Genomic DNA, 25,510 nt, shown 5'->3' on the forward strand with positions numbered 1-25,510 from the left:
TTAGTATGGGCCCACCACATGTAAGAGCTATTTAGTGGATAGGACCTGAGCAACTCGGACAAACTTGTATCTTGATAAGGAAACTTGGTTCAGGGAAATCACCTCTGATTGGCATCGCTCATATTGAGATTAAACAAACATGAATGTTGTTCATAGTTGTTATCACCAATCAATGATTGGAGGAAAGTAGGTTAGGATAATTGTCTAAAAAGCCCGAAAACTTTTGTATTATGCCAATTTAATCATAAACTTATTATATAGCAGCCAACTCAACCATAAATTTTTCAATTTTCTCAATTTAATCATAAATATTTTGACGATTTGTCAATTTGGTTCTAAGCCTTTTGAGATTTGGTAATATAGTATTTTTAGCCAATTTTGGCCAAAAATTACTAATGTGGTTGTCCAATTAGTGCCAACCTTTTTACAAGTAGACATTTCTTCTTCTCTTTTTTTCCCTTTTTTTCTTCTTCCTTCATCGGATTTCTAGTTAGCGAGGTGGTTAAAAGAACAAAAGTGTTTGATTCTTGATCTCAAAGCACAATTGTTGACATAGAAATATATCACAAATGTTACATTTGTAAGAAAACAAAATAACAATGGAAATAATAAATGGTTAATACCATGGAAAACCCCAAATTGGTACATTTGTGACAAATTTACAAAAAACAAATTTTTGACCACAAATAACTCCAAACTGGTACACCTTTGACAAATTTACCATAAACTGGTATATTTGTGACAAATTTAGTATTTGTTAGTTTTCGTTAAATTTACTATAAATTTACTGAGTTGAACGACATGTGACAGTAAACTAATGTACTAGTTTGAGATTTTACTATCTGCTTGTTACAATTATATCATTTTTGTGGTTTTTTGTGTTATTAATCCAATTTAACAAATGATATATTTATAACAAATATATCAATTTGGGGTTTGTGACAGTCGAACAAATTAGTTCAGGGTAAATTTGTCACAAGTTTACCAGTTTGGAGTTTCTTGTGATTACTTGGAGTAAATTTGTCATAGGTGTAGAAGTTTAAGATTTTTCGTAGTCAAAATATTAGTTTGGAATAAATTTGTCGCAAGTGTACCAATTTGGAGTTTTTCAGGATATTAACCCAATAATAAATGAAGATATCATAATATTACAAGAGTTATCTACCTCTTGATTTTAACATCGTTTGTGTTTTTGATTAGATTTTGATTGATATTTCCAAATTCTTCTTCAGTATTGATAAATCAATACCTTTACTCCCCCTCAAATTTAGAATAGGAGAGTTCCAAATTCCCAATTTGCGACATAAGTTTCCAAATGCATTTCTAGACAACAATTTCGTGAAGGAGATTAACAATTTGATGCATAGATGGAACATACTTAATCACAAGTATTCTAGGAGCCACTTTTTCTTGCATGTAATAATAATCTAATTTGACATGTTTAGTTCTTGCTTGGAGCACTAGATTAATTGACAAATAAAGTGTACTGATATTATCACAAAATAATATTTTTGGACTAGAAAGATGAATACCCAAATCTCTCAAAAGAAATGATATCCATGTAATCTCTACAGCTGTTAAGCCTGATACTCTGCCTTGACACTATATTGAGCAACCGTTCATTGCTTCTTAGCTCTCCATGATATACAATTGCTACCTAAGAAAGTACAAAATCCAATAGTTGATCATCAAGTCAAGCGACAACTTGCCCCATCTACATCACAAAAGGTATACAAATCCAAAGTTGATGTGGACAAGATTTGCATGTCTCGATTTGTTGTGCATTTGACATAATGTAGAATGCGCTTCACAACTTGAAAATGACTTATGGTAGGTTGACGCATGAATTGACAAACAAAATTAATTGCATATGAAATATTCGACTATGTAATCTTGAGATATTGAAGAGCTCCAATGATACTTCGATATAACATAAGATCCAAAAATAGTCTTACATCCATATTAGAATGAGAACTAATAGCCATAGGTGTGGAAACTGGCTTGCAATCCTCCATTTGTGCACGCTTAAGAATTGACAAAGCATATTGTTGTTGACACAAATAAAAGCTACCAAGAATATTCTAACCTCCACTCCTAGAAAATAGTGTTATGGGCCCATATCTTTCCTTGTGAATTCACTTCTCAATGTAGAGATAAACCCATCAAGCAATTTTGGATCATCACCTATAACAATCATGTCATCTACATATAAAAGCAAAGCTAGAATACCACGATCTAATTTTTTAATAAACAATGAAGGATCTACAATACTGCAAAAGAAATCGGATGCTGAAAAAAATGTTTTAAAACGATCAAACCGTGCTCTTGGTGCTTGCTTAAGGTCATACAAGTCTCTCTTTAGTTTGCAAATATAAGACATATGATTTTTTGTCTTCAAAATTTGGCGTTTGCTTCATATAAACAGGTTGTGACAGAAAATGTAAGAAGGCATTTTTAACGTCTAATTGTTTGATGGGCCAACCTTTAACAATAGCAATGGTGAGGATGGTTATTATACTTCCTAGTCGAATAATTGGTGAGAAAGTCTCAAGGAAATCTACTCCTACTACTTGATTTTATCCCTTAGTGGCCAATCTTACTTTTAATCTTTCTAATGTACCATTGGCCTTTAACTTAGATCACATCCCACAATATTAGTATTTGAAGGATGTGGAACAAGAGTCCAAGTTTTATTCCAATGCAATCCCTCAAGTTCCTCTTTCATTGCCGCCAACCACCCTAGAAGTTTCAAAGTAGAGCGTACATTGTTCGGCTTCTCCATCATATGTAAATTGACATATTTTGAATTAGGCTTCACAATATCAACACATGCTCGAGTAATCATTGAATGATGTGATTTGGGTGAACGTGCAATTGAAGAATCGGTAAGGGCATCCATAGAGGAATCTTCATTTGTCAAATTGCATGGAGAATTCAACGGAGCACTTGATGAGCCACCAATTTCAACATTCTTTTGGTGAACATGAGATTTACCTTCATCAACATTATCTTCAGGAGAAGTATCATAGGTAGCAAAATTTAATATGTCATCATGCCATTGATCGGAGAATGCACCTTATTGCAAATACAAATGTGAAAATCCCAAGTTCGACTATGTGCCCTTAATGGTTACCTTGCAAATCGTCAAAATGTTTAGGATTGAATTAGTCACTATATAATAAATTTAGAACTTTTCAGATAAATTTTCCAAAAGAAGGCCAAAAGTTATAATTAGGCACTTTCAAACTCTCCGGGCTATGGTTATTCTATTTTTAGCTGTCCGATAATTTAGAAAGTAACGTAGGCTATACAAACAATTGTTTGCCGCATTTTTTTTAGTTTTTTCTTTGTTTTTATTGAAGACGAAAAGGGAAAAAAAAACAAACGAGTGAAGCCACATTTGCTTCGTAGTAAATTGCGGATCAACAAACATCACATAACATCCAGAGATAGAGAGAGAGAGACTGGTATTAGGTCTGCGTCTAATGGTCATCTATCCCGACATTCACAATGGATAGCATCGTTGCCAACATCAGGAACAAAGACAAGCTCGTCCTGGTTTTCGCCTCATCTCGATCTCGCTAGTTGATGAGCTTTTCTTTTGATTTATTCAGCGGACTTGCGACGCGGACATGATCTCCGTTCAAGACTAATGCGATCAGGACAGCTTCAGAAACGTACGTCTTCTTATCGTGCGCTAACCGGATTGTTTAGCTGTTGAGGAATGTGCATCCAAGAGAGTGTTGACTCCAAATGATGTATATGCTAACATGCACGAGCCACCTGTTCTGGTCAGGCTTTTGGATTTCTGGATCCGGCATTCTTGAGAAGGAGTTCGAATGGCTGCTTTCGCAGCTTGCAAGCTGGCAAAGCGATCCGGGGGCGTTTCCTATGCCTGTTTCTTGAGATCGGGCACGTTTGGTTCGTTGCCCGGATCAGGGGTTCAATCATCACGTTCCTCGGGCCCGCCTCTGCTATGTAGACAGTTTTCTCAACTCGTCAATGGAAAGCGGTTGCTTTTCGTGGACACATTGTCCTTAGTAATTACTTCTATCTTTATCTCGAATCAATACAAATTGTTCATGTTCACCTTATTTTCTGGTGTATGAAGAAAAATAGAGTCGATCTCTAAAAAGGAAAACTCGATCGATGTTTCAGCTTAACTTAGTTTGTGTGACCCGACTATGTTTATCCTTTCGTACTAACGGTTCATGGATAGGTTCGGAGGCTGGAGGAAGAAGGCATACCGACCAAACAGGCCGAGGTAATAACGTCGGCAATAACTGACATTTCGCATGAGAGCATGCGAAACGTGTCCTGCTACTTTGTTTCGAGAGACGAAATGCAGAAGGTAAAGGTCCTTTCTTCGGACGATCAATGGACATTCGAGACCGGTTTCGTCTATGTGTTTAGAGAAGCGATACAATGTCAATGCATGTTGCGTTTTGTCTAATGTGACATCGCAAACGTGTCTCTTGCTCCAGTTCAAACTGCAGATTTCCTTTCTTCCATTAGTCTGATGCACTGATCAGGATGTGCCTTAAACCGCCACAGGTTGAAATGGCTCAGGAATCCAACATGTCCAAATTCAAGTCTGAGGTACAGAATTCGCAGGTACGGACATATGGAAAAACGTTTGTCGATCACCGGAAAAGTTGAGCGCCGCTGGTTTCTGTTCACCTGTACTTCACTGTGGTGAACTGAACTCGGCTTCCTTACGCCTTTTCGATTTTCCTTCTGATCTCATGGCCGTAGCCGTGGTTGGAATTTTTAGCTTTCTCGGTTCTGTGAATACAATGGCCTTGGATCCTCATCGACTGAGCGTGCAGGGACACCATTTTTCCTCGCTGCAACACGAGAACGAGAAACTATGCGGCGACATAGACAAACTGCGGAGTGAGTTGAGGTATGGCCGAAACATCTTCCAAACACATGAATATCGTTCGATCATTCACTTTTCCTAAAGGATCAACGTTTCCTCCATAGGTACGAAATCGATAAAATCGCAGCTGGGCAGCGGTTGGACTTGAATCACGAAAGGGGGTACGGAACTCAAAACACTTTTCGATCCTTACTAGTTTTCGGTAGATCTCACAATGCTAGCGTGCCGACCGTCGCATGCTCACTTTGATTTGACACGATGTAGGCGGATAAGGGAGGATCTAGCGAGTCAGAACGCCCAAACAACCAACCTCACTAACAAGCTCGATCGGGTTAGTATAATGGCCTGAATTTGTCCCGTTTTTTTTTGGGTCTAATTCACGCGCGAATTGCTTACCGATTTGATCCTCAGGAAATTCACGCCTTGAAGGCGCAGTTGGAAGCTGCGAAGTATGATCTGATCAAGTACTGCATTGGCACTCTTGTGTCTCTTTCTGCTGTTGGGCTCGCCACCATCCGGATCTTGATGTAAGGAATTCGCTTGAATTCTGGAAGGGAAAGCATGGCTTGTGTTCTTTATAGCTGTGGCTTTAGAATTGTCATTCTACAAGAAAAGCTATGGACTATCCAAGGATGGGTTTGATTTGCGAAAAATAATTTATTTGTAAAATATTTTTTAAAAAATGATTACCCATATTGTTTAAAATAATTAGTTATGAAAAATATTTTTATCGTTGATAGCAATTTATGTTTAAAGATTTCTTGAATGATAAAAATATTTTTTGTTCATTAATTTTTTTGAAACAATACAAACGATCATTTTTTAGAAAATATTTTACAAATTATTTATTTTTCGCGAAACAAATGGAGTTGAAGTCTTTCTTGTATATTAGGTGGTCCTAAGATACAATTACATGTATTATTAGCAGCATATCCGACCGTTCCACGGGTATGAATTTTGTCATTTGTGTATAATTGAAATATACATTATACTGTAAATTATTCGTTAAAACTATATCATACTTCATATGAGTTTTCTTCCTTTTGGGCGAAATAAAGGGGGAATTCTTAGTCCACATTATATACTAATAAAATATGGGGCATTACTGCCATGTCAATTAGAAAAAATGCTAGTCTGTGCTAAAAAATATTAGAACATATATTAATGCATATATATATTTTTTTATATAAAATATATATATATAAAAAAGAGAGAATTGACGCCTTCCTCATGTCTTAATAAAGAAGAAAATTGTTCAAAGAGTCCTAAATCTATTACACTTTTGCTAATTTAGTGCATCTAACAAATATTGGCCAGAATTTGCCAACGTCAATGGTCTCACGTGGTACAATTGACGCTAAAGTAGACAATTTTTAATCAAATTTAAATATTTTATAAAAATTTATATATATATATATATATTTCTTTATATCTTTTCCCCTTTCTTCTTCCTTTTGCCGGAGGTTGGCCACTAGATGAACTGGCCTTGCCTACCACAAGCAAGGGCTAGTCGGGTGAGGGCAAGCCTCGGCGAGACCAACCCTCACCCAGACCAGGTGAGGTTGGCCCTAGCCCAGAGCCAAGTTAGCCTTGTCATGAAAGGAGCCCTCACCTGGTCAAAAAAGAAGAAGAAGAAAAGCAATAAAAAATTCAAAAAATATTAAAATATTGTTAAAATTTGTTTACTTCTACGCCAGTGTCCACATTAGTGGTTTCTAACCAAAATTAGTTAGATTGATTCAATTGACAATAAGTCAAAGGATTTATGATTGAATTGGTAAAAATGCAATAGGTTTATGATTTTTTGGATAATTTTCCTTCTTGTAAAGTATTATCTTCCAATCTTCATTTTCATTGAGTTGAGATAGACCAAATTCTCCAATTTTATCTTCTTCATCTCTTTAATTTAATATTTAAATATTATAATAGTCTAAACTTCTCATGTCACGGCCAAATATCGACGGGACTATTAGATTTCCTTTTAAGAACATGAAGATTTGAGGGAGGACTCGAGAGATTCCCTATTTGAGAAAATAAAAAAATTTCAAAGGATAGAGCGAACCTCTTTAGCATGGGAGTGACTAATTTTTAGGGTCGATCCAAGTTCCTTTCGGAATCTATCAATCGAAATCGTTTCCCAAACCTAGAACCTACTCTGCATATTTTGGAACCTAAAACCTAACATATCACAAGTTTCAAGGTCTACCCTAATTCTACTTAAATCATCATATAATAACTATTTGTTGTTACAATCCACTTATCATAACTTATATTTAGATACATGAAAAATATGATATATTAACAAAGTAAAAGTCTTTGTCATAAATGTGCTTAAAATGAAAGTTCAAATTAGTAGTTCCAGATATATCATTGAACACTATAAAATATCGCAAACTTGCGTGAAAACATAAAAATAAAAAAAAAAAAAAAACATAATGAGTTGTTCCAAATATCTAAAACTACAACCTAAAATTTGCCTGTTGAAACAAGTTACCAAATTTTTAGAACCTAAAACTTATATATTCTGGAATTTGGAATTGAACTGGTTTCCACCGGTTTGGTTTTCCAGGTTTTGGTTCCCTTCTAAAATCTTGTTCACCCTTACTTCGGCATGCTCTATTTGCTTTCCCTCATGCTTACTTCAACCTATTATGAGTACGCTCAAAAAGGTCAAGGACTGGATCTATTAAATGAATGTGCTGCTTAATGTTAAAATATTGCGTAAAGTGTAAGAATATAGAACTGAGGAGGCAAGTAAAGACCGAAAAGATTCAAAGTCGGGACTTCTTGTTTGAATAGCGTGAACTTTTTGTGTGGATACTTGTTAAATATTTTAGAAATTTGAACTGTTACGCGAAAGCATAGTTTAATAATTAATTATTACACAATCATTTAGCGAGGGAGATAGGGCCCAAGCGTGGCCGGACACCAGATGGGTGGACCTATTCAGTTGAGAGGGGTTGTGGCGGGCGCATCGCCGTGTGGAGCTTCAGGAGGAGATGCCGGGCGAGGTCGGCCGACGGGCGAACGGGCCAACGCGGCAGAGGGTCTGGTCCCTCATTAAAAGTTCATCATTATTTACTCGTTTAAATGCTCATCTTATCTTATCTGCCGACTGCCCATTAAATGTAATGTCAGAGCCACGTCAAATCGGAGGCAGGCGTCGAACGCATGGCGGTCCATGCCTTGCCTCGACTTTCGCTCAACGAAGACGTCGCTTCCCCTCCGCCCCACTTGGTTCAATTATTGGATTTTCCCCCCTTCGCTTCGCTTCCCTTCGACGACACACCTTTGATTTTCTCTTCGATGGTTTTCTTGTTGTCGTGGAGAAAGCGAACGCGAACGCGTCTCCGTCTTCTTCCCCCTTTTACGCGCTGCACGAGCTTAGCTAACGCCGCTGCACGTTGTAGCCCGGCTTTCGGGAAAGCGAAACGACTGCGACCGCACCATGTTTGAGAAGGATGCAGACATTGCTTAGATTGCATCATGCAGCAAAAGATTTCATTGGCCCGACGTGTCTTGATTGAGTGACAAACCCTAAATAATAAGCAAGTATAATATAGAAGCAACATGAAAAAGTCTAGTGATGCCACGAAAAACTTCAAATCAAGTACACTAATGATAAATTTATTTCATTAATTTTCGTTAAATTTTACTGTTAATTTATCAAGTTAAATGATATATAACAATTAATAAATATACTAATTTAAAATTTTACCTCTTAAGTATATCGATTTGAGATTTTCATGATATATATACACACAATGCTTAGATTGGATCCCTTGGCAAAGGATTTCATTTCATTGGCCCAACATGTCTCGATTGACTGACGAACGCTAAATAAATGAGCAAGAGTAATATAGAAGCAAGATGGAAAGACTAACAATAACATAATGTTATTGCTTTTTTTTTTTTTTTTTGTTATTTTCATTTGTACAAGCAACCCATAATATTTCCTCTAACCAAATTGAAAATCTTTGGCCTTTTAGTTTGTATGTGAAGCGACAATTATTGAATGAACGTGTGAAAAGAAAAACGAAGCAAGGTGAGACTGACTTTCGCTCACTCTCAAGGGAAAAAAAAGGGGTGGTGAAAAATAAGAAGAAAAAAGGATTGCATAGGAACAAAAGGAACGCCATGCAAAGGAGTGAAGCGCATGCAAAGCCAGCCATTTCACACACATTTCTCGGATGCCCTCTCGATTCGGTTCGGTTCGATGCCTCGTCTCAATACAAGGGACACAACAGCCTCGGGCTCGGGATCGCCATGAGCCGTTCAGCCCTCGGCGCGGTGAGCCCGAACACGTCGCTCATGTCCATCTCGCCGGGCTTCTGCCCGTCAGGCAGCTCCCACGTGAAGGAGTGGATGAGGTTGGCCACCGAGAACTCTAGCCCATAGAGCCCGAGCTGCATGCCCGGGCAAGACCTCCGGCCCGACCCGAACGGGATGAACTCGAAGTTGCTCCCCTTGAAGTCCGGGGCACCCTCGTTCAGGAACCTGGAGGGCTTGAAGGTGTCCGGGTCCTCCCACGAGGTCGGGTCCCGCCCGATGGCCCACGCGTTGATCATGACGCGGGTCTTGGCGGGGATGAAGTAGCCGGAGACCTCCGCGTCCTCCGCCGTCTCGTGGAGGAGGAGGGGGATCGGCGGGTGGAGGCGGAGTGTCTCCTTGATCACGCACTTTAGGTAGGTCAATTTCTCAAAGTCAGACTCCTCGACCCGGCGGTGAAGCCCCACCACGTCGGCGAGCTCCTTCTGGACCTTCTTGAGGTCCTCAGGGCTCCGCATCAGCTCCGCCATCGCCCATTCGATCGCCGACGCGACCGTCTCTGTCCCACCGAACATAACATCCTACAAGATTCGTAAACATCAATCGGGTCAAGCACGCGCATATACAGGCTGAGCACTCTTGTCACATGCGTGAACGCAATGTCCACACGCGTAACATTAATAACTCAAGTCGGAATTTGATATTATGAAGGGCGGTTCGAGCAGCGAAAGACTTATGTCAATGAGCAAATCAATCAGCAAATCAAACTTGTTCAATTAAAACAAGATTTATAAAGTCGGTAGATATCATTGATTTGCGAATTTTGTAATGGAAACGGTGCTTCGCTTACGTCATTGCCGATAAACATCAGACTCTCTTCTCGTAGCTGAATTTTTTGTCCTTTTTACTCCCATCTTTGTGCACTAGGAATCTTACTCGAGTTTTAAAATTCTTCCATCGATTGTGTCTAGAAATAATAAGACCTACATCTTTATCGGATAGCATTTTGAGGTTATATCTACACATCACGTTAACGCATAAATTAATCATATTTTGAGATTGTATTTGCCCATATATTCTTATGTCATGGTAAAACTGTCAATATTTGTATTCGGAACTTATCCTAATTCTGAATTGGCATTAGACTTATCTTCTTACCGAATGCTATCCCTAAGACCCTCTTTCGGTTTGTCTCAAACGATTGTCCTAAGCTGGAAACACATGATGAGAAAACGTCAGGACAAAGGGGCTTTCGATCTTACCATGATTATGGCCTTGATGTTCTCCCTGGTGAGCTTGATGGAGTTCTGGAGATCCTCCGACTCGTTGACTTTCGCCTCTTCTTCGCCGTAGAAGGCGAGCAAGTCGTCCACCATGTCCGTCTCCGCCTCCTCACTGAGGAGGGTCTTGTCCTTGTTCTTCTTCTCCATGTGGTCGTCCATGATCTTGTCGATGAACCTGTCGAGCGACCCGCGAGCCTTGACGAGCCTCTCATTGATCCCCTGCGGGTCGATCCGGCCAAGGTACGGGATGAAATCGGCGAGGTTGAATGCCCCGAACAGCTTCGAGAACTCCTGCAATATCCCGATGAACTCGTCTTGTCCTTCGGTCGCGCTCGCTCCGAACGCAGCCCTGTCGTTCCAAAGACAAGTTTCATGTTCAGCACTCGGCGATTTTCATGTTCTCAATCAAGTAATATTGAAATTTCAATTATAGAGTTCAACGATGAAAAAAGTAAATAATTTAAAGAATTTATAAAGCCTGTGCATATAAAATTCTCCTAGTCGCAAACCCATTTAAAAAATAGTAAATGCTCCAGAGGCATTAGTCCAGAAAATAAATAAACATACGGGATGTGGTAACTTCTAATTGTCAGATAAAATCTCGTAACATAATTCTGTAAACAAATATGATAAACGAAATATGGATTTTTACAGCACTTCCCTTTGGAAAATTGCTAAATAAATTACGAATTTCCTCGACAGCATATTTAGGTTCTCGAATAAATCAGGCAAGAGATTTCATTTATTAAATCGAAGAAACAATTAAACAAATCGAACCACTTAATAAATAAAAAAACAGAATTCAATATACACGTGGTGTTACTCTCTCTCTCTCTCTCTCTCTCTCTCTCTCTCTCTCTCTTTTGTTTTCTTGAAAAAATTCGTCTTATCTGACACTTGACAGGAAATCCATGTTCGCACGTATCAATAGGATAGGGCATTAAAACTGGGTGTGGTGATGTGTATGGTTCATCCCATTTCGGTTCGACCAGAGGAAGAGAGAGAATTAAGAAAATTTATAAAATAAATAAATCATGTAAATCGAGTTTATATATAAAGGTTAATTCTAAGTGTCTCATAATAAGCTCTATATAATTCATGGTCGAAATAATATTAATCTATACGATTTATTGACCATGTAATAAATTATTGAGAGGGAGAGTTTTCCTTTCCCCTTGTTATGTGATCCGAGTGTGCACTCGTATATATTTATTACTGTACTTAAGCTTCTCGCAAAAAAGTACCCACTTCTATTTCAAGATAATTTAGAGAGCATGAGACCTTAGGCACCAAGAAAATTATTACATGATTGGGTTGGATTGCATGTATCCATTTCTCATTTATTTAAAGAATCGCCATTTTAGATACTAATTTTTGGGAGTGAAAAGAAATTGTCTATGAAGTTAAATTGATAAAAGAAATGAATGAGATTGCTTCAACAAAAAAATTAGCTTTTTTTCATTTTGGTTCGGCATATGCTACGAAACAGTAAAAAGATACTGCTCAGCGTCGGCTTTCGTCATGCGCTCGGTGAATTTATTTCGAAAGCCTACCTGTACGTGATGTCCCGGGTGAGCGCGAACACCAGCTCGCCGATGTTCACGACGGTGCCGATGCTGCCGGCGACGGCCCGCACGGTCTTGTCCACCTCGTCCCTGACCGACCTCCAGGACTCGGCCCGCTTGCGGCTGAACACCCGCATGACGCAGATCTTCCGCATCTGGCGCCAGAACGGGCCGTAGTGGGCGAAGGCCATGTCGGCCCGGTCGTACGTGAGGTAGCTGATGGCGATGGTGGCGGGGCGGTTCGAGAAGGTGTGGTCCTGGAGCTGGAGGATCTGGCGGGCGTGCTCGGGGGACGACACGGCGACCATGTGGAGGAACCCCATGCGGAGGTGGAGGAGGCCGCCATACTTGCGGGCGAGGCTCGCGAGGCCGCGGTGGGTCATCTGGTCGAGCATCAGCATGTTGCCGATGATCGGGAGGCCCCTGGGGCCGGGAGGGTAGGGGAGGCGGCGGCGGCGGGAGAGGAGGGCGAGGCCGAGGAGGACGAGGACGAGGGTGGCGGCGGCGGCGGCGGCGGGGAGCGGCTGGTTCTGCAGGGCTTGCAGAAGAGAGTCCATGGCGTCTCTCATCTGCGTCCCTTCTTTGAGTAAGGGGTTCGTCGTTGGGCTGTGCAACTGAGCGATAAGCGTTGCTGGTCTTCAAGGTGGTGTTATGGTGGGGATTTTATACAAGAACCCCTTCATCTTCTTCTTTTTTGAGGGAGAGTGACTCAACCTAGCTGATTTGGAGAGAACGAAATCTTTTTTTTTTTTCCAACTGTTTTTTTGGGGAATTTTATAATGAACAAACAGTTGGAATGGGGGTTGGTGAAGATTTCGTTTTCCCAATTTTCAATTTTTCTATTTCTGTAACGTTTGGATGATTTTCCTACCTTTCATGTGACTCCTCGCTAAGATCCATACTTTTCCGTATTTTCCGATCGACGGGTTACCAAATAAACATCGCCCGCACAATAAAGACCATCATAAATACCGTATAAATTCGCTTGACTTGGATAATTTTTCCTACTAGAAATGGTGATGATTTTCAAGTTTACAAATGGTTTTTAATGAATTTATAATTTACATTTTTCATCACATATAACATTATATAGGATTGATTTCACCAAAACGAGATGAATTTATGACATCTTGTATTTTTCTGCCTGGTGTGAAAGGTAGGAGGGTTTTCAAAATAAACGCATAAATACAATTAAGGGGGCTTCTTCCTTCCTAGGTCGGTTGAGGGGTCTGTGGCAGGAAGGAGAAGGGTATTTCCACCTGTGAGGGCCGTCCCGGGTCTAGTGGGATGCCCAACAGAACTATATTTTTTATTTTAACATATCAGTACTATCATGCCTCACATTCTTAAATTGCTGATTTATATTATTCTTCCAAACTAGCAAGAAATATGCTGAACGCGCCCGCACATCTCACACTTCTAAATTGCTAATTTATATTTTTCTTTCCAACTAGCAAGGAATATCCATGAGTTCACATTAAAAAATTCTGAACGTGGGCAATATTCCCTAAAATGTCATTGAATGTCTAAATATGTGTTCGTGTGTGTGGGTGATAAGCTTATTGTGTCAGGTGATTCAGAGGGAATCGACTGATTTTTAAAATCGATTTGATTTTCTTCCACATAACAATTATATATCATTACTACGATTTGCTCGCGTCGATGAATCGTGTCCCGGATGGTCGGGATCCTATTGATTATTCATGAACTGAAATAGACGAGAGAAACTCAGCCTTGGTTCATATCCACCACTTGTGATCCCCGTCAGGAAAATTATTGGATGTACCTTAATTAGCACAACTTCCAAGAATGTCAAATAGGGAATCAAATTGGGAATTTAGAGATTGCCCGATTTTCTAGGTCGAGGATTAAAAGGGAGCGCGGGCTATCCCCTGAAAGGAATAAATAAAGGTTTTGCGAGGAAAACGTCCACTACAAAGTGGGCTCTACCAGCTTGAACAAATCATCAACAAATTAAAAATTTGAGGGGATATGTTGAATAAATTAAAAGTTCACAAGCCACGATATACTACAGTTTAGAGATTATATTAAATAAATTCAAAATTCAAAAATAATATTATGTAGTGAACAAATTAAGAATCCCATATTGATAGAGTGAATTCATAGCCTCCCCTTTTAAAATGCTTGCTGAAATCAATAGTTTATACACTCAAAAATTATAGAAAAACGCAAAAGATTCCTAAAAGATATAAATCAAAATTGTCACTTAAAACTCCATCTTTAGAAAGTACAAGAAACTAAAAGATATAATTCAGAAGTTGTTAAAGCCATAGAAAAGAAACGAGAAGTAAATCAACCATACTTGATACCCCTAAATTTTTAATAAAATCTTGTCATGAAATGATACCCAGATCAAATAAATACTTTTGATAAATTCATGGTCGAATCATATAATGAATCCATCCCTCAATTAAATAAAATCACATGGATGAAAAAACTTTGTTATTCTAGAGTCATTCCTCCTCATAAAGCTCTTGAAGAATCCTCCTAATGAAACATAGATGGTGTTGCTACTATTAATATTGTCAACATTTTAAATCAAATGGTCATGGTTGCTAATACCTATAAAAACTCAGTAAGATGATTCTGATTATGTTGTGATAAATGTTGTAGTTGCGGGTGTCACTGGACAACTAATGATCAGTGGGATAATTATCTCAGTACACTTATTTTCTCTATTTTGCAACCCTTTATTAGTGATCTTTCATACATAGAAATAAAATCAAGACTAGAGGTGAGCATGGTTTCGGGGTAGAACCTATAACCTGAAAACCGAACCGATGGGAATTTGTAAGTTTCAAGTTTCAAGGTATGTAAGGTAGGTTTTAGGTTTCAAAAATGAGGAACTTGTTTTGATATGTAGGTTCCAAATTCTTAGTTAGAGGAATCTAGAACCTAGAACCTATAATAAGTTTTAATATTTTTCTTGGTTCATGTCTTCGCGCGATCTTGCGATATTTTATATTGTTCAATGATGAGTGCATAATTTGAAATCACCAATTTGAGCTTCCACTTTATGATTAAGACTTTTATTTTATTAATGTTCATTTTTTTCATATGTCTTTATGATCAATACATTGTAGCGACAAGTATTTTAATCACTGCAATTGTTTAATTAATAAAATAGGTGGAACTTGAGTAGACCCTAAAACCTATAATATGGTAAGTTCTAGGTTCTAGGGTATATAGGGTAGGTTCCAAATTTCAAAATTGAGTAACCAATTCTAACAAATAGGACTAGTTCCAATTAGTAGCTTCCAAGTTCCATATGAAACTTGTACGGACTCTAGAACTGCTCACCTCTAATCAAGACCTCTTCTTAAATCTCAAACGCAAATCTTTAGGAAGATTAGTAGAATATAAAAATATCTACTTCACAAGAGTCTTGGTCAAACTAGATTGAGATCAACTTTTTTAGAAAGAAAAACTTTTAGCAGGATTATCATATTTAATATGAGATTAACTTTGTAATAAAATCAAATGAGATTTTAATAGCCAAATACCCTATCAAATCCTCTCATATAGAGAATTAATAACTAACGTCCAAAAACGAGGAATGAGTAGGTGTAGTACAATCAAATTACAAAGACAACTTAAAGAAGAACAAAATTTACAAAAAATAAATTAGCTAATTTTTGTGGTCAATATGATCCCTCATATATGAACAAACAATCAAAAAACACAGAGGAGATTGTCCTCCACAAATAGTAAACAGAAAATCTAAAACTTACAAATCTAAGCCGTAACAAAATAGACCTAAACAAAGAACAAAAAGAAAAATCAGCAAAGATATTAAACGTTATACTAGTGGGAAAATGGGACATTTCTCTAATTATTGTAGAATAAAATAAAAGACTCAATGGGTAATCAATTGATGATGATCTTTATTAACTCAATGAAGCCATGGTTGCAACTAGGGGTGAGTATGATTTTAGGGTAGGACTTGGAACTTGAAAATTGGACCGGTATGAACCTGTAAGTTCTAGGTTTCAAGGTATGCAGGGTAAGTTCTAGGTTTTAAAAAATAAGAAACCTGTTTCAACGGGTAGGTTCTAAATTCTTAGTTGAAGGAACTTGGAACCTGGAACCGAGAACCTAGAATCTTGAACAAGTTTTAATATTTTCTTGATCCATGTCTTCATGCGATCTTACGATATTCCATATTTTTTTATGATGAGTGTATAATTGAAAGCACTAGTCCGAGTTTCCATTTTATTACTAAGATTTTTACTTTATTAATGTTCATATTTTTTCGTGTTTTTATATTAGTGAATTATAATCATTTAAATAATAATATAAGTGGGACCTGGGTACCTATGGCATGATAAGTTCCAAATTCTAGGGTATGTAAGGTTGGTTTCAGGTTTCAAAAAATGAGGAATTTGTTCCAACGAGTACATTTCAAGTTTCAAGTGGAACTTGTACGAAACTTGGAACCGTTCACCCTTACTTTTATCTAGTTGAATTCCTTGCCAAGAATTTCTTTTCTTCTTTTGTTCATTTTATATTCTCTTTGATGAATGACAAGCTTGTTTATTATTATGACGTTCATTTTCGTTTTGTTTAACTAAAAATGAAATAGAAAAAAAAAAGAACTTGTTGGACCCTGGAACCTATGATAGAGTAGGTTCTAGGTTTTAGGTTCCAAAAAATGAGGAACCTATACCTGATAGTAGGTTCTAGATTCTAGGTGGAACCTGTAAAGAACCTGATTACTTACCCCTAACTGCAGCTAATGATGACACATCGTTAGAACACTTTCTCGAAGAAAAAGAGTTCACATTAAAGAAAATGGAACCTCTTCAAAATTAAAATATCCTTTTTCTAATGACTTAACTCCTAAAACAAAAGTATTAATAAAGGATGAGGAATTTTTTTACATCACAAATTAAAAAATCTAAGCCAAAAAAGAATATCTAGATATACTATAATCTTCTATAAAAATCTGTCCCAAGAACACTGCACCCTACGATCTCAAAGAAATTCTTGATAGAAACAAGATATCTGTATCCAAACCTATCAACATTAATGATCTCAATAATGAAATCAAACAACAAAAACTAGAAGTTCATACCCTTAAATCAACCCAAATCCAAATGTAAAAAAATCCTAGATGTCAAATCCAACATAAAGAGTGGGGTTATTTCCAAATATTCTGATATATCATCGTACAATAAAAAGTGAGAGAATTACCAAAAAAATCCTAAACCTATTGCAATTGTGCCAATTTAATTATAAGTTTTTTTTTTGCCAATTTAGTCCTAAACCTTTTTATAATTTTGTCAATTCAGCTCATCCGGTCAAAATTGGCCGACCGGTGTTGATGTGGACGCCGGCTAGCGAACGCCAATGTGGCAATTTTTTAATATTTTTTAATATTTTTTCAAAATTTTAAATATTTTTTTGAATTTTTGAATTCTTTTTTTTTTTCCACCTTCTCATTCCTCTGGCCGGCGAGGTCAGCCTTGCCGGCCACTAGTGAGGCTTGCCATCACCGGCGATTGGCGAAGGCGATCCTCGCCCAGCAACTGCAAGGTCGCCGTCGCCACATCTGGCAAGGCTTGGCCTCGCCTAGCCATAGCAAGGTTGAGCCTCATTGTCCCTAGGCAAGGAACCTCCCCGGCCACCGGCGAGTCGACCCTCGCCTTGGCTAGGCGAGGCCTTGCGCGATGGCAACCTCGCCGACCACCGGCGAGGTCGACCCTCACCTTGGTTGGGTGAGGTCCCACCGGATCTGGCGGGCCCTTGCCCTCGCGGCCCTCACCTCCGGCCGGCTAGGGGAAGGAGAAGATGTGGAAAAAAAGAATTCAAAAATTCAAAAAATTAAAAATTAAAAATTCGAAAAATTAAATTAAATTAAAATTTAAAAATGCCACGTCAGCATTTGCTGGATGGTCAGCATCCACGTCAACACCGGCTAATCAATTTTGGCCGGATGGACTGAATTGACACAATTATAAAAAATTTAGGATGAAATTAGCAAAAAAAAGTTTAGGACTGCATTTGCACAATTGCAATAGGTTTAGGACTTTTTGGTAATTTTACCAATAAAAAGTACTACGTGTTTTCTACCAATACGTTATGTCCAACATTGTGTGTTAAACATTTAACTTGCAATAGAACTCTCTTTATTATAGTTCCTTTCTTGGTATGTTCTAATTTCTTCCTTTCTATTAAAATATAGTCCCTTATATTTTAGTGCGTTATGTAAATACACATATATGTAGGCTCTTTCTCCTCTTGTCCTCGTTTTTCGATGTCTTATCATACCAGGAAACAGTAAAGGTCTAAGCTCACTCCTCTTCTTTTTGACTAAACAGAGGAGCCACAAGCTCAAGCGATAGGTTATGAGTTAAATAGTTCTATTTTTGGTTGTCGATGGAGTGAAGTGATTAAACTCCACTACCCTCGCGCCCTTTCAAGATTACTTTTGAACTTTCAAAGATATAGGGCAGACACCATCAATCTTTTAAACCTATTATATTGATACAAATTTAATCTTCTTTTAAAAAAAAAATTGCTAATCTAATATAAGTCTTTGTGCAAAATTCTAGTATAGTCCTTCTGGCCAATACACTAAAATTTTGCGCTGGAAATTGGTAAAATTGAAAAATATATGTTCAAATTGGCATCCAAATAATAAGTTTGGGATCAATTAGACAGTTTCCCTATAAGAAGTCTACACAAACATTGACAATGAAGGCGGGCCATGTGTGTCTTTAAATCTGATGAGTTGATTAGCGCAAATTCCATTGGAAAAACACTCTTCACGTTGCATTTTAGTACAAATTTGCGTGAGCAAAAAAACAAATCATACACCATTCATTCATAAAGAAGCACCGATAACTTGTTACTCCGAATATCACCTACAAACGTCGCTCTCGAAGCCAAACTTTATTTAAGAAGAAGAAGTCAAACTTGTCTCTCTGATCCAGAAAAAAAAGAAAAAGAAGGTCTATTTGTCTATTTGACCCCCCAAAAAAAAATTATAACTTGTCTCCTTCATTTACCACCGACCATCGCCTTTACCGCAACTGGTCCTACCCCAGGCCATGCTCCTCTCTCTCTCTCTCCACCCCCCAGCAGCAAGTCAACAAGCTCTGTCGTGGAAGCCGCCATCTTGCAAGACAAAGGTTGCAGCCTCGAGAGACCTCCAACTCAGTGTCGACGCGACCGTGCATGCAGGAGAGTGAGAGAGCGAGAGAAAGAGAACGGTGGTGATGACAGTGCGAGTAACGGCGGCGGCGGCAACTCAATGGTGGAAGTAGCCACACGACGCCTCAAATTCGAGGCTTGCAGCGCCCCGGATCATAGGCTCGCCCCACCGCCTCCGTTCGACGCTGCAGGTTCTGATCCGCGGCTAGTGGGATGGCTAGAAAGAGAGGCGAGATGGACTGCGCAAGGTGGGGCTGGTGGTGGTGGTGGTGGTGGATGGCGAGTTACCAACAACCGCGAAGGTAGCGGTGTAGGACGTGGTCCGCAGCCAAAAAGAATAAGGAACAAATGGAGAATAGGAAAGATGGGGAAATAAGTAAAATGGAAAGGAGCTACACCTATCAAATCCCAACGATGCTGATTGCATGTTTTTTTTACCTCTTTATGACTAATCTAGATTATCCCGTTCGTAAAAATACGATTTGAAATTGAATTCAACGAAAAATGATACCGAATCTTATTTAAAAAGTTTGGGCACCATATTAAATAAAAAAAATGAAAAAAAAAATTCAGGGATCTAAAGTGAACCTAGACATAAATTTTTTATTCACTTTTATTTTAATTACACGTCGCAGGCATGCACACACACTTCATATTATCTTTGGACAAACTGTATACTAAATGAACATCTTCCTTCCGGTGTAACTCATGCATTGTAGCTGGTACGTGCTCTCCATCATAAAATTAGTGTAGACATTGCTAAGACGTGTCCGATTGTCATACAAAATCGAGCTTCGTCCAATGAGAACACGCCACTCGTTCGTTCTTCCAGCAATTTCTCGTGTATGTACTTGGGATTATATAATACTGGATGAGCCCCGACGAGCCCCACGAATAACAAGTTTAGGTCAACTACGAAGTTGTAAATCTACATGATGGATAATGTAAAAAGGGTGCTGGTTAATCGCCAGTAGATCGGACTTTGATTGACATTGAGTTGTCATCTCAAGATTTAGTTATCAATCCATCGACATTCACGTTAATAATATCTAAACAAAATTAGCTAAAAAGATTGAATTTTCACTAAATCAAAATATTTAAAACTAAATAAACATAATTAAAGAATTTATGACTAAATTAACATTAATGTAATATATATAGAAATTTCCTGAAACTTTTCCCTAGAATTGATGATGCGACTTTTCTATTTTAAGGATTAGTTAAGAAACACTGGCTAACAATATTCCATGTAACCAAGAGGAGTTTGAATATTTATATTTTGAAAATGAATTTACATTTTTAGTAATTGATCAATTAGCTTTGAAACATGAATGAAAACCATTAAAAATATCCTAGGGTGGCAGGGTGGGAGAACCTAGTTAGGGCACACACAAAAAATTTCTCATATAGGAATGCCCACTAAAATCTTATCAACTGAGTATAGACTGCTTTGAGAAAAATCTATAGAGACAATTCATAAAATTTGCAATGTTTATCATAAATTCTAGAATGAGAAAAGTATGGATACCTAATTAATTTTGTGCTTATCGAGAAGCTTCCTTCATGACTTGAAGTACGATCATCTTGTGTATAACAGCACGGTATTATCGCCTATAAACTTTGAGTTAATTGTTTTTCGTTCTGTCAAAAGTTATGCACCATAAATTTCAACTCCCTGCCCTTCATATTTCAACTCCCTATCATCTCCTTATTGAATTTTACGTATACCGCCAATCATAACTCATCTCAATATGGGCTGTTGAATTGGTAGATAAGTCTCATGCATAAAGCCTTAAGGACATGCGTGAACCGTGACTAGAGCAAACAATATAGTGCAAGGAGTAAACGACGTTCAGGTGAGATTGCCTACTTTAGGCAGTATGAGAGACAGGGTAAGAATGTCGGGTTTCAAATATCCTTGCGGTTCCATGGGGTTCCATACCACCTAATTATGGGCAATTCCTGCAATAGAAAATAAGTCTTACGCAATATTTGAACTAACGCAATGCATTTTAAAGCTGTGCGGACGTGGATGGAACCGCTCCCAAAGCGAACGATAGCATGCTCCCAAAGTCTCGATTTAGACTGCCTACCTTAGCTCCTTAATTGTTTTAATTCTATGCTAATTAATGAGGTAATGTTCGGTGGAAAAAATATAATAATGAGGTAACATATCATATGGGGATTATGCTTTCGCAGCATATAACTCAGTCAATCCCCTGTGATATAGAGCTGGGCTATATAATGCAGGTTTTAAATCACCTATGGCAAAGTAATTGGTCCTTTTGATACTTTATTATTAGAAAGTAAATATTGAATTGACGTGTGATCTTTTACTCGGTCCGTGTCCCCGTCATATTCAGCTGAGGATATAGCTCAATCTGTCGATTGACCTCTTCTTTTGGTCCTTAATAAAACTCAAAAAATAATTAATCATTGCTAAAAAAAGGTTTAAACGAGGCAAGATGGCGTGCGTTAGTCGTCACTAAAACTTAATAACAAAATGGCATCTTTCTTTATTATTATTATTGCTAGCACACAAATTGAAAAAAAATCGCATTATGCTCTGAGGACATGATGATTAAGAAATTGTTTCTTTTATTCCTCAAGGAGTTTTTTCGTAGACTATTATTATGTACACTGATAATGTGAAAAAAGAAAAATTCTGCAACTGAAATTTAGAAAACGACGTATTTATGATTTGTTTTTTTTTTTTTTTTTTTTTAAAATAGATTAGTTCCATCATTAAATTGATGTTTTTATTCTTTGATAAATTGAAAGAGATAAAAAAAAAACAAAAAAAACAAATTGAAAGAGGCCGAAATATATATGCTGAAGACAAGCAATATGGGATACTTTGATACCTCTCTCAAGTGCAAGTCAAATTATGAATGACATGTGAAATTTGACACATACGAGGCCACACACACATAGTACACCAAGACAAAGCATGGCTTAATCTCATTGGTGGAAGAAGACTGTGTGTATTTAAAGAGCATTTAGACCATGTAGAAAAGCGGTGTTAGATACTTTAACGTACTTCATTGACTCCAAAATTGCTTCTTAGGGTGCGTTAGTTTGAGTGAAAGATTTTTTTGCAAATTAATTTTCTGGACTTTCTAGTATTTGGTCTACTGAAAACAATTAAACAATGGAAAACCATTTTCGATGAAAGAAAATATGCATGCTTAAAGTTAGGAAAATAAAATCTCTAACCTGAAGAGATAAAAAATTTCTTAAAAATGATTTCTAAAAAAACATTTTTCTTTATCAAGAAATTTTCCCCATAACAAATACAACCTATATTGTTCTCTTTTTTTTTTCACCTTTCCTTCCAAATTCCTCATGAAACTTTGGGACATCACGCCCGAATAGCATATTGATGTGAGTTTTATCATAGCTGTTGCGGCTTTTATAGCCTTGTTGTGGATAAATAGGTTGCACCGAGGCTATTTTTCACATTTGGAATTCAAAGCTAAGGGGCCGATGGTATTCAATAATTTAAATGAATAACTCTTAAACCGATGATATTCATACAAACCTTGAATTAAGATACAGAAATATGCAATTTCTTGTTAAATGGGATTAACTCAATTTATTTAAGAAGAATATGATGGCGGTTGTGTAAAAGGCATTTCGTGATCTCGAAACTCTAGATTATATAGAGGCAGTGGACTCTACCATATGATATTACATGGGATTCGCGTGCTTTAGCGGTTTGAATCATTCTGGTCGATGAGATTCACCAAGCACGCTGATAACTCTAAAGTAGGTAGATGCAATGTTGAGACGTGACATGTGGTGTACCTATTATTAATTACTACCCTAGCCCCATGGAGCAAAATAAACAAACCCGAGATCGTCGAGCGTTCCCGAAAGTCAAAAGTCCCCTTCCGTTTGCTTCACGTTAGCCGCCCTGAAATCAACGCTGAGCGATTCGAACTCCAGCCGGCGGATCATTGGCCGACACGAGAGTGTCGTCTCGTGTTTGTCGGTTACATCAGTTTTCAACGGGGAAAAACTGATACTACATACTGGACATGTAGGAGAAAGAGATCGCGACATAAGATATGGAGACTGGCGAGGTTCGCTCGCAACCGAGTCAATTTTAATCGCTAGATTTTATTTAAGTTTTGCAATCGAATCGCCAAGCTTTGACTTCAATCACCCAATGAACTTAATTTGCGTTTCTTTTCGGTCGAGTGCACTCTAAACCGAATCCCAATCGATATTTGGACGAAATGCCGACAAGGGGACCTTAGGGAAATGGCGTGGTGTGCGAAAAATTGGCCACGTATTTGTCACATCAGCAATTTATCTGAGAATTGTTGAAATTCTAACAAATGTACATCAATTAAGGCTTCAATTGTTTCATGAAAAACGTAACTTTTTAAATTTCTTTTTTAAAAAGTCATTTTCCAAGAAAATATCATTATTTTTCGATATTTCGGTGAAACTTGAAAATGAAGTGGTGTCTCATCGACAAGCATGAGATTTTCCCACTTGCGAGCTCAAGCTCACCGCTCGCCAGATCAGTGAGGCTGGCGAGCATGAGGCTCGCACATTGTTGAGCTCAATCTTGCCAATTTAAAGAGGCCCGAGGCGGCAAGCTCAAGCTTGTGGTGAGGCTCATGCCCGCCGATTTGGTGAGCCTCATGCTCATTGGCGAGCTCAAGGCTCGCCTGTGGCTGGTGTTGGCCATCACCATGGCCGGCGACTAGCCAATAAAGAAGAAGAGGAAAATAAAGAAAATAACAAAAAAAAATTGAATTTAAAAAAATTAAAAAAAAAAAAAAAAAAAAAAGAGAATGAGGAGTAAGTGAGGGCTCCGATGGGTGTGAGTAAGAGAGCTCAAGTGAGGAAAATAATTTTCATTTTTCAAAAATGGAAAACATTTTCTCCTTGTTTAGAAGACTTTTTTCCCTTTATGGAAAATATTTTCCCCAAGCAAGTCATTTTCCATGAAACAAATGTCAAAAAATCCGGAAATTTTTTTCCTAAAAGTTATTTTCCATGAAACGAACAGATTCTAAATAATATATATATATTGAAAGTACATTGCAGGGTGTGATTTGTAAGTTTAGGGACATGATCGCTAAGTTTTGTACTTTCATTACCTTGATTGGAGTTCTAAAGGGTAGGTCATGGCCACGAGGGATTTGATTTTTGGACCTTATATCTAAGTAGTTATTCATGAAGAATGGGTCCCCAGGTGGGGACGTACTGCCAAATTGCTTGCTTGGGTGTGCACGAATGAACTTGCATATTAGACAATTGATCCAGGCATCATTTTTCTAGCTTAGGAACTTCGATGGAAATGGCAATTTGGTACTTTCCAAGTTAGTCAAAAGTTAGAGAAACTATTAATGAAATTGGCACCTTACAACAACAACAACAACCCGATAATCTATTTGATGTGATTATGTCTGCATCTGTTTTGTGTAATGACTGGCTTATGCACCGATCGGGATTGTTTCCACTTTAATGCCATTGCTACTTGTATCTATTACGTTTCTTGAATTTTCAAGCGCCCACAGTATTCAAATACATTGTTTGCAAACTCAGTATTACTTGCGCATCGAGTTACGATTGCTAATTTCTTTGTTAAGTTAGATTACTGACTTTCCTGTATACATTATTTCTGTGTGTGTGTGTATATATATTGCAACACATTATGGAGCCAAGTTATTAGAATAATCCATTTCTTATTTTCGGTTCTAACTGCGTCCCTTGCCCTCGAGATTCATTTCACCAGCCATCCATTGGTCCTCCGTGATGTCTTTAGTATTACACGGCCTGCTCGAACTCACGCTCGATATCTTCCCCACAATGGACTTATTCTTTCTGTTTTTTGAGTGATTTTATAAACTCGTTTCCCCTAAAAAATCGTGTCATCATTTGTGAAGTGCTTTGCCCGATCAACTACTTAGTAAATAGGCTGCTACTGCTTAGGTTTCTATAGTGTGAAAATTATGACCAACGGCCATTTTGTTTTGTTTTTATGTCCTTTGTAGCTGAACACGACGCGTGTCATGTCGAAGCACGTTTTAGCATAAGCTTTTGAGGTAGGAGCTTGGGTGATAACATATTTTTAAGCAGGAAAAGTGACACAAATGATTTTTAAATTTTAGCTCAATGTATAATGTGGTCCATAAATTGTAATCCAATGTATAATATCATCCATAAACTTACAATTTGTTCAAAATGATTCCTAAACTTTTAATTCATATTCATTTTAGTCTCACGACTATGAAGATGTTCAATATTTTCTCTAAACTATAATTAATAGAAGGATAATAGTGAATATTTTCATGTAATTTAGGAACTAACTTGAA

The 25,510-nt window shown here is 37.8% G+C and overlaps 2 protein-coding genes across 2 annotated transcripts; one reads left to right on the top strand and one right to left on the bottom strand.

Moving 5' to 3' along the window:
- The first annotated feature begins 3,839 nt into the window (after positions 1 to 3,839).
- Positions 3,840 to 5,413, top strand: LOC104420792 (protein FMP32, mitochondrial). The gene is made up of 7 exons (XM_010032572.2): positions 3,840 to 4,040; positions 4,220 to 4,351; positions 4,555 to 4,614; positions 4,830 to 4,906; positions 4,987 to 5,043; positions 5,147 to 5,213; positions 5,294 to 5,413. Exons 1-7 carry the CDS (start codon positions 3,840 to 3,842, stop codon positions 5,411 to 5,413), a joined length of 714 nt encoding a protein of 237 aa, XP_010030874.2.
- Positions 5,414 to 8,847: 3,434 nt separating this feature from the next.
- On the bottom strand, positions 8,848 to 12,674 carry LOC104419678 (cytochrome P450 84A1). The gene is made up of 3 exons (XM_010031413.3): positions 11,988 to 12,674; positions 10,414 to 10,783; positions 8,848 to 9,732 (listed from the first exon to the last, which is right to left on the bottom strand). The coding sequence occupies exons 1-3, from the start codon at positions 12,566 to 12,568 to the stop codon at positions 9,109 to 9,111; spliced, it is 1,575 nt and encodes a 524-aa protein (XP_010029715.2). The 5' UTR covers positions 12,569 to 12,674; the 3' UTR covers positions 8,848 to 9,108.
- Between the last annotated feature and the right edge of the window lie 12,836 nt (positions 12,675 to 25,510).

This window comes from Eucalyptus grandis, chromosome 9, assembly GCF_016545825.1.
Source record: "Eucalyptus grandis isolate ANBG69807.140 chromosome 9, ASM1654582v1, whole genome shotgun sequence".
NCBI classification, from domain to species: domain Eukaryota; kingdom Viridiplantae; phylum Streptophyta; class Magnoliopsida; order Myrtales; family Myrtaceae; genus Eucalyptus; species Eucalyptus grandis.

Excerpts from the sequence above, each read along its gene's own strand:
- LOC104420792 (XM_010032572.2), top strand. The coding sequence starts at position 3,840 with ATGGCTGCTTTCGCAGCTTGCAAGCTGGCAAAGCGATCCGGGGGCGTT. Across the intron at positions 4,352-4,554 it reads CGAGAGACGAAATGCAGAAG|GTTGAAATGGCTCAGGAATC; the intron begins GTAAAGGTCCTT and ends AAACCGCCACAG. Across the intron at positions 5,214-5,293 it reads TCACTAACAAGCTCGATCGG|GAAATTCACGCCTTGAAGGC; the intron begins GTTAGTATAATG and ends TTTGATCCTCAG.
- LOC104419678 (XM_010031413.3), bottom strand. The coding sequence starts at position 12,568 with ATGAGAGACGCCATGGACTCTCTTCTGCAAGCCCTGCAGAACCAGCCG. Across the intron at positions 10,784-11,987 it reads ACCCGGGACATCACGTACAG|GGCTGCGTTCGGAGCGAGCG; the intron begins GTAGGCTTTCGA and ends TTGGAACGACAG. Across the intron at positions 9,733-10,413 it reads ACATCAAGGCCATAATCATG|GATGTTATGTTCGGTGGGAC; the intron begins GTAAGATCGAAA and ends CGAATCTTGTAG.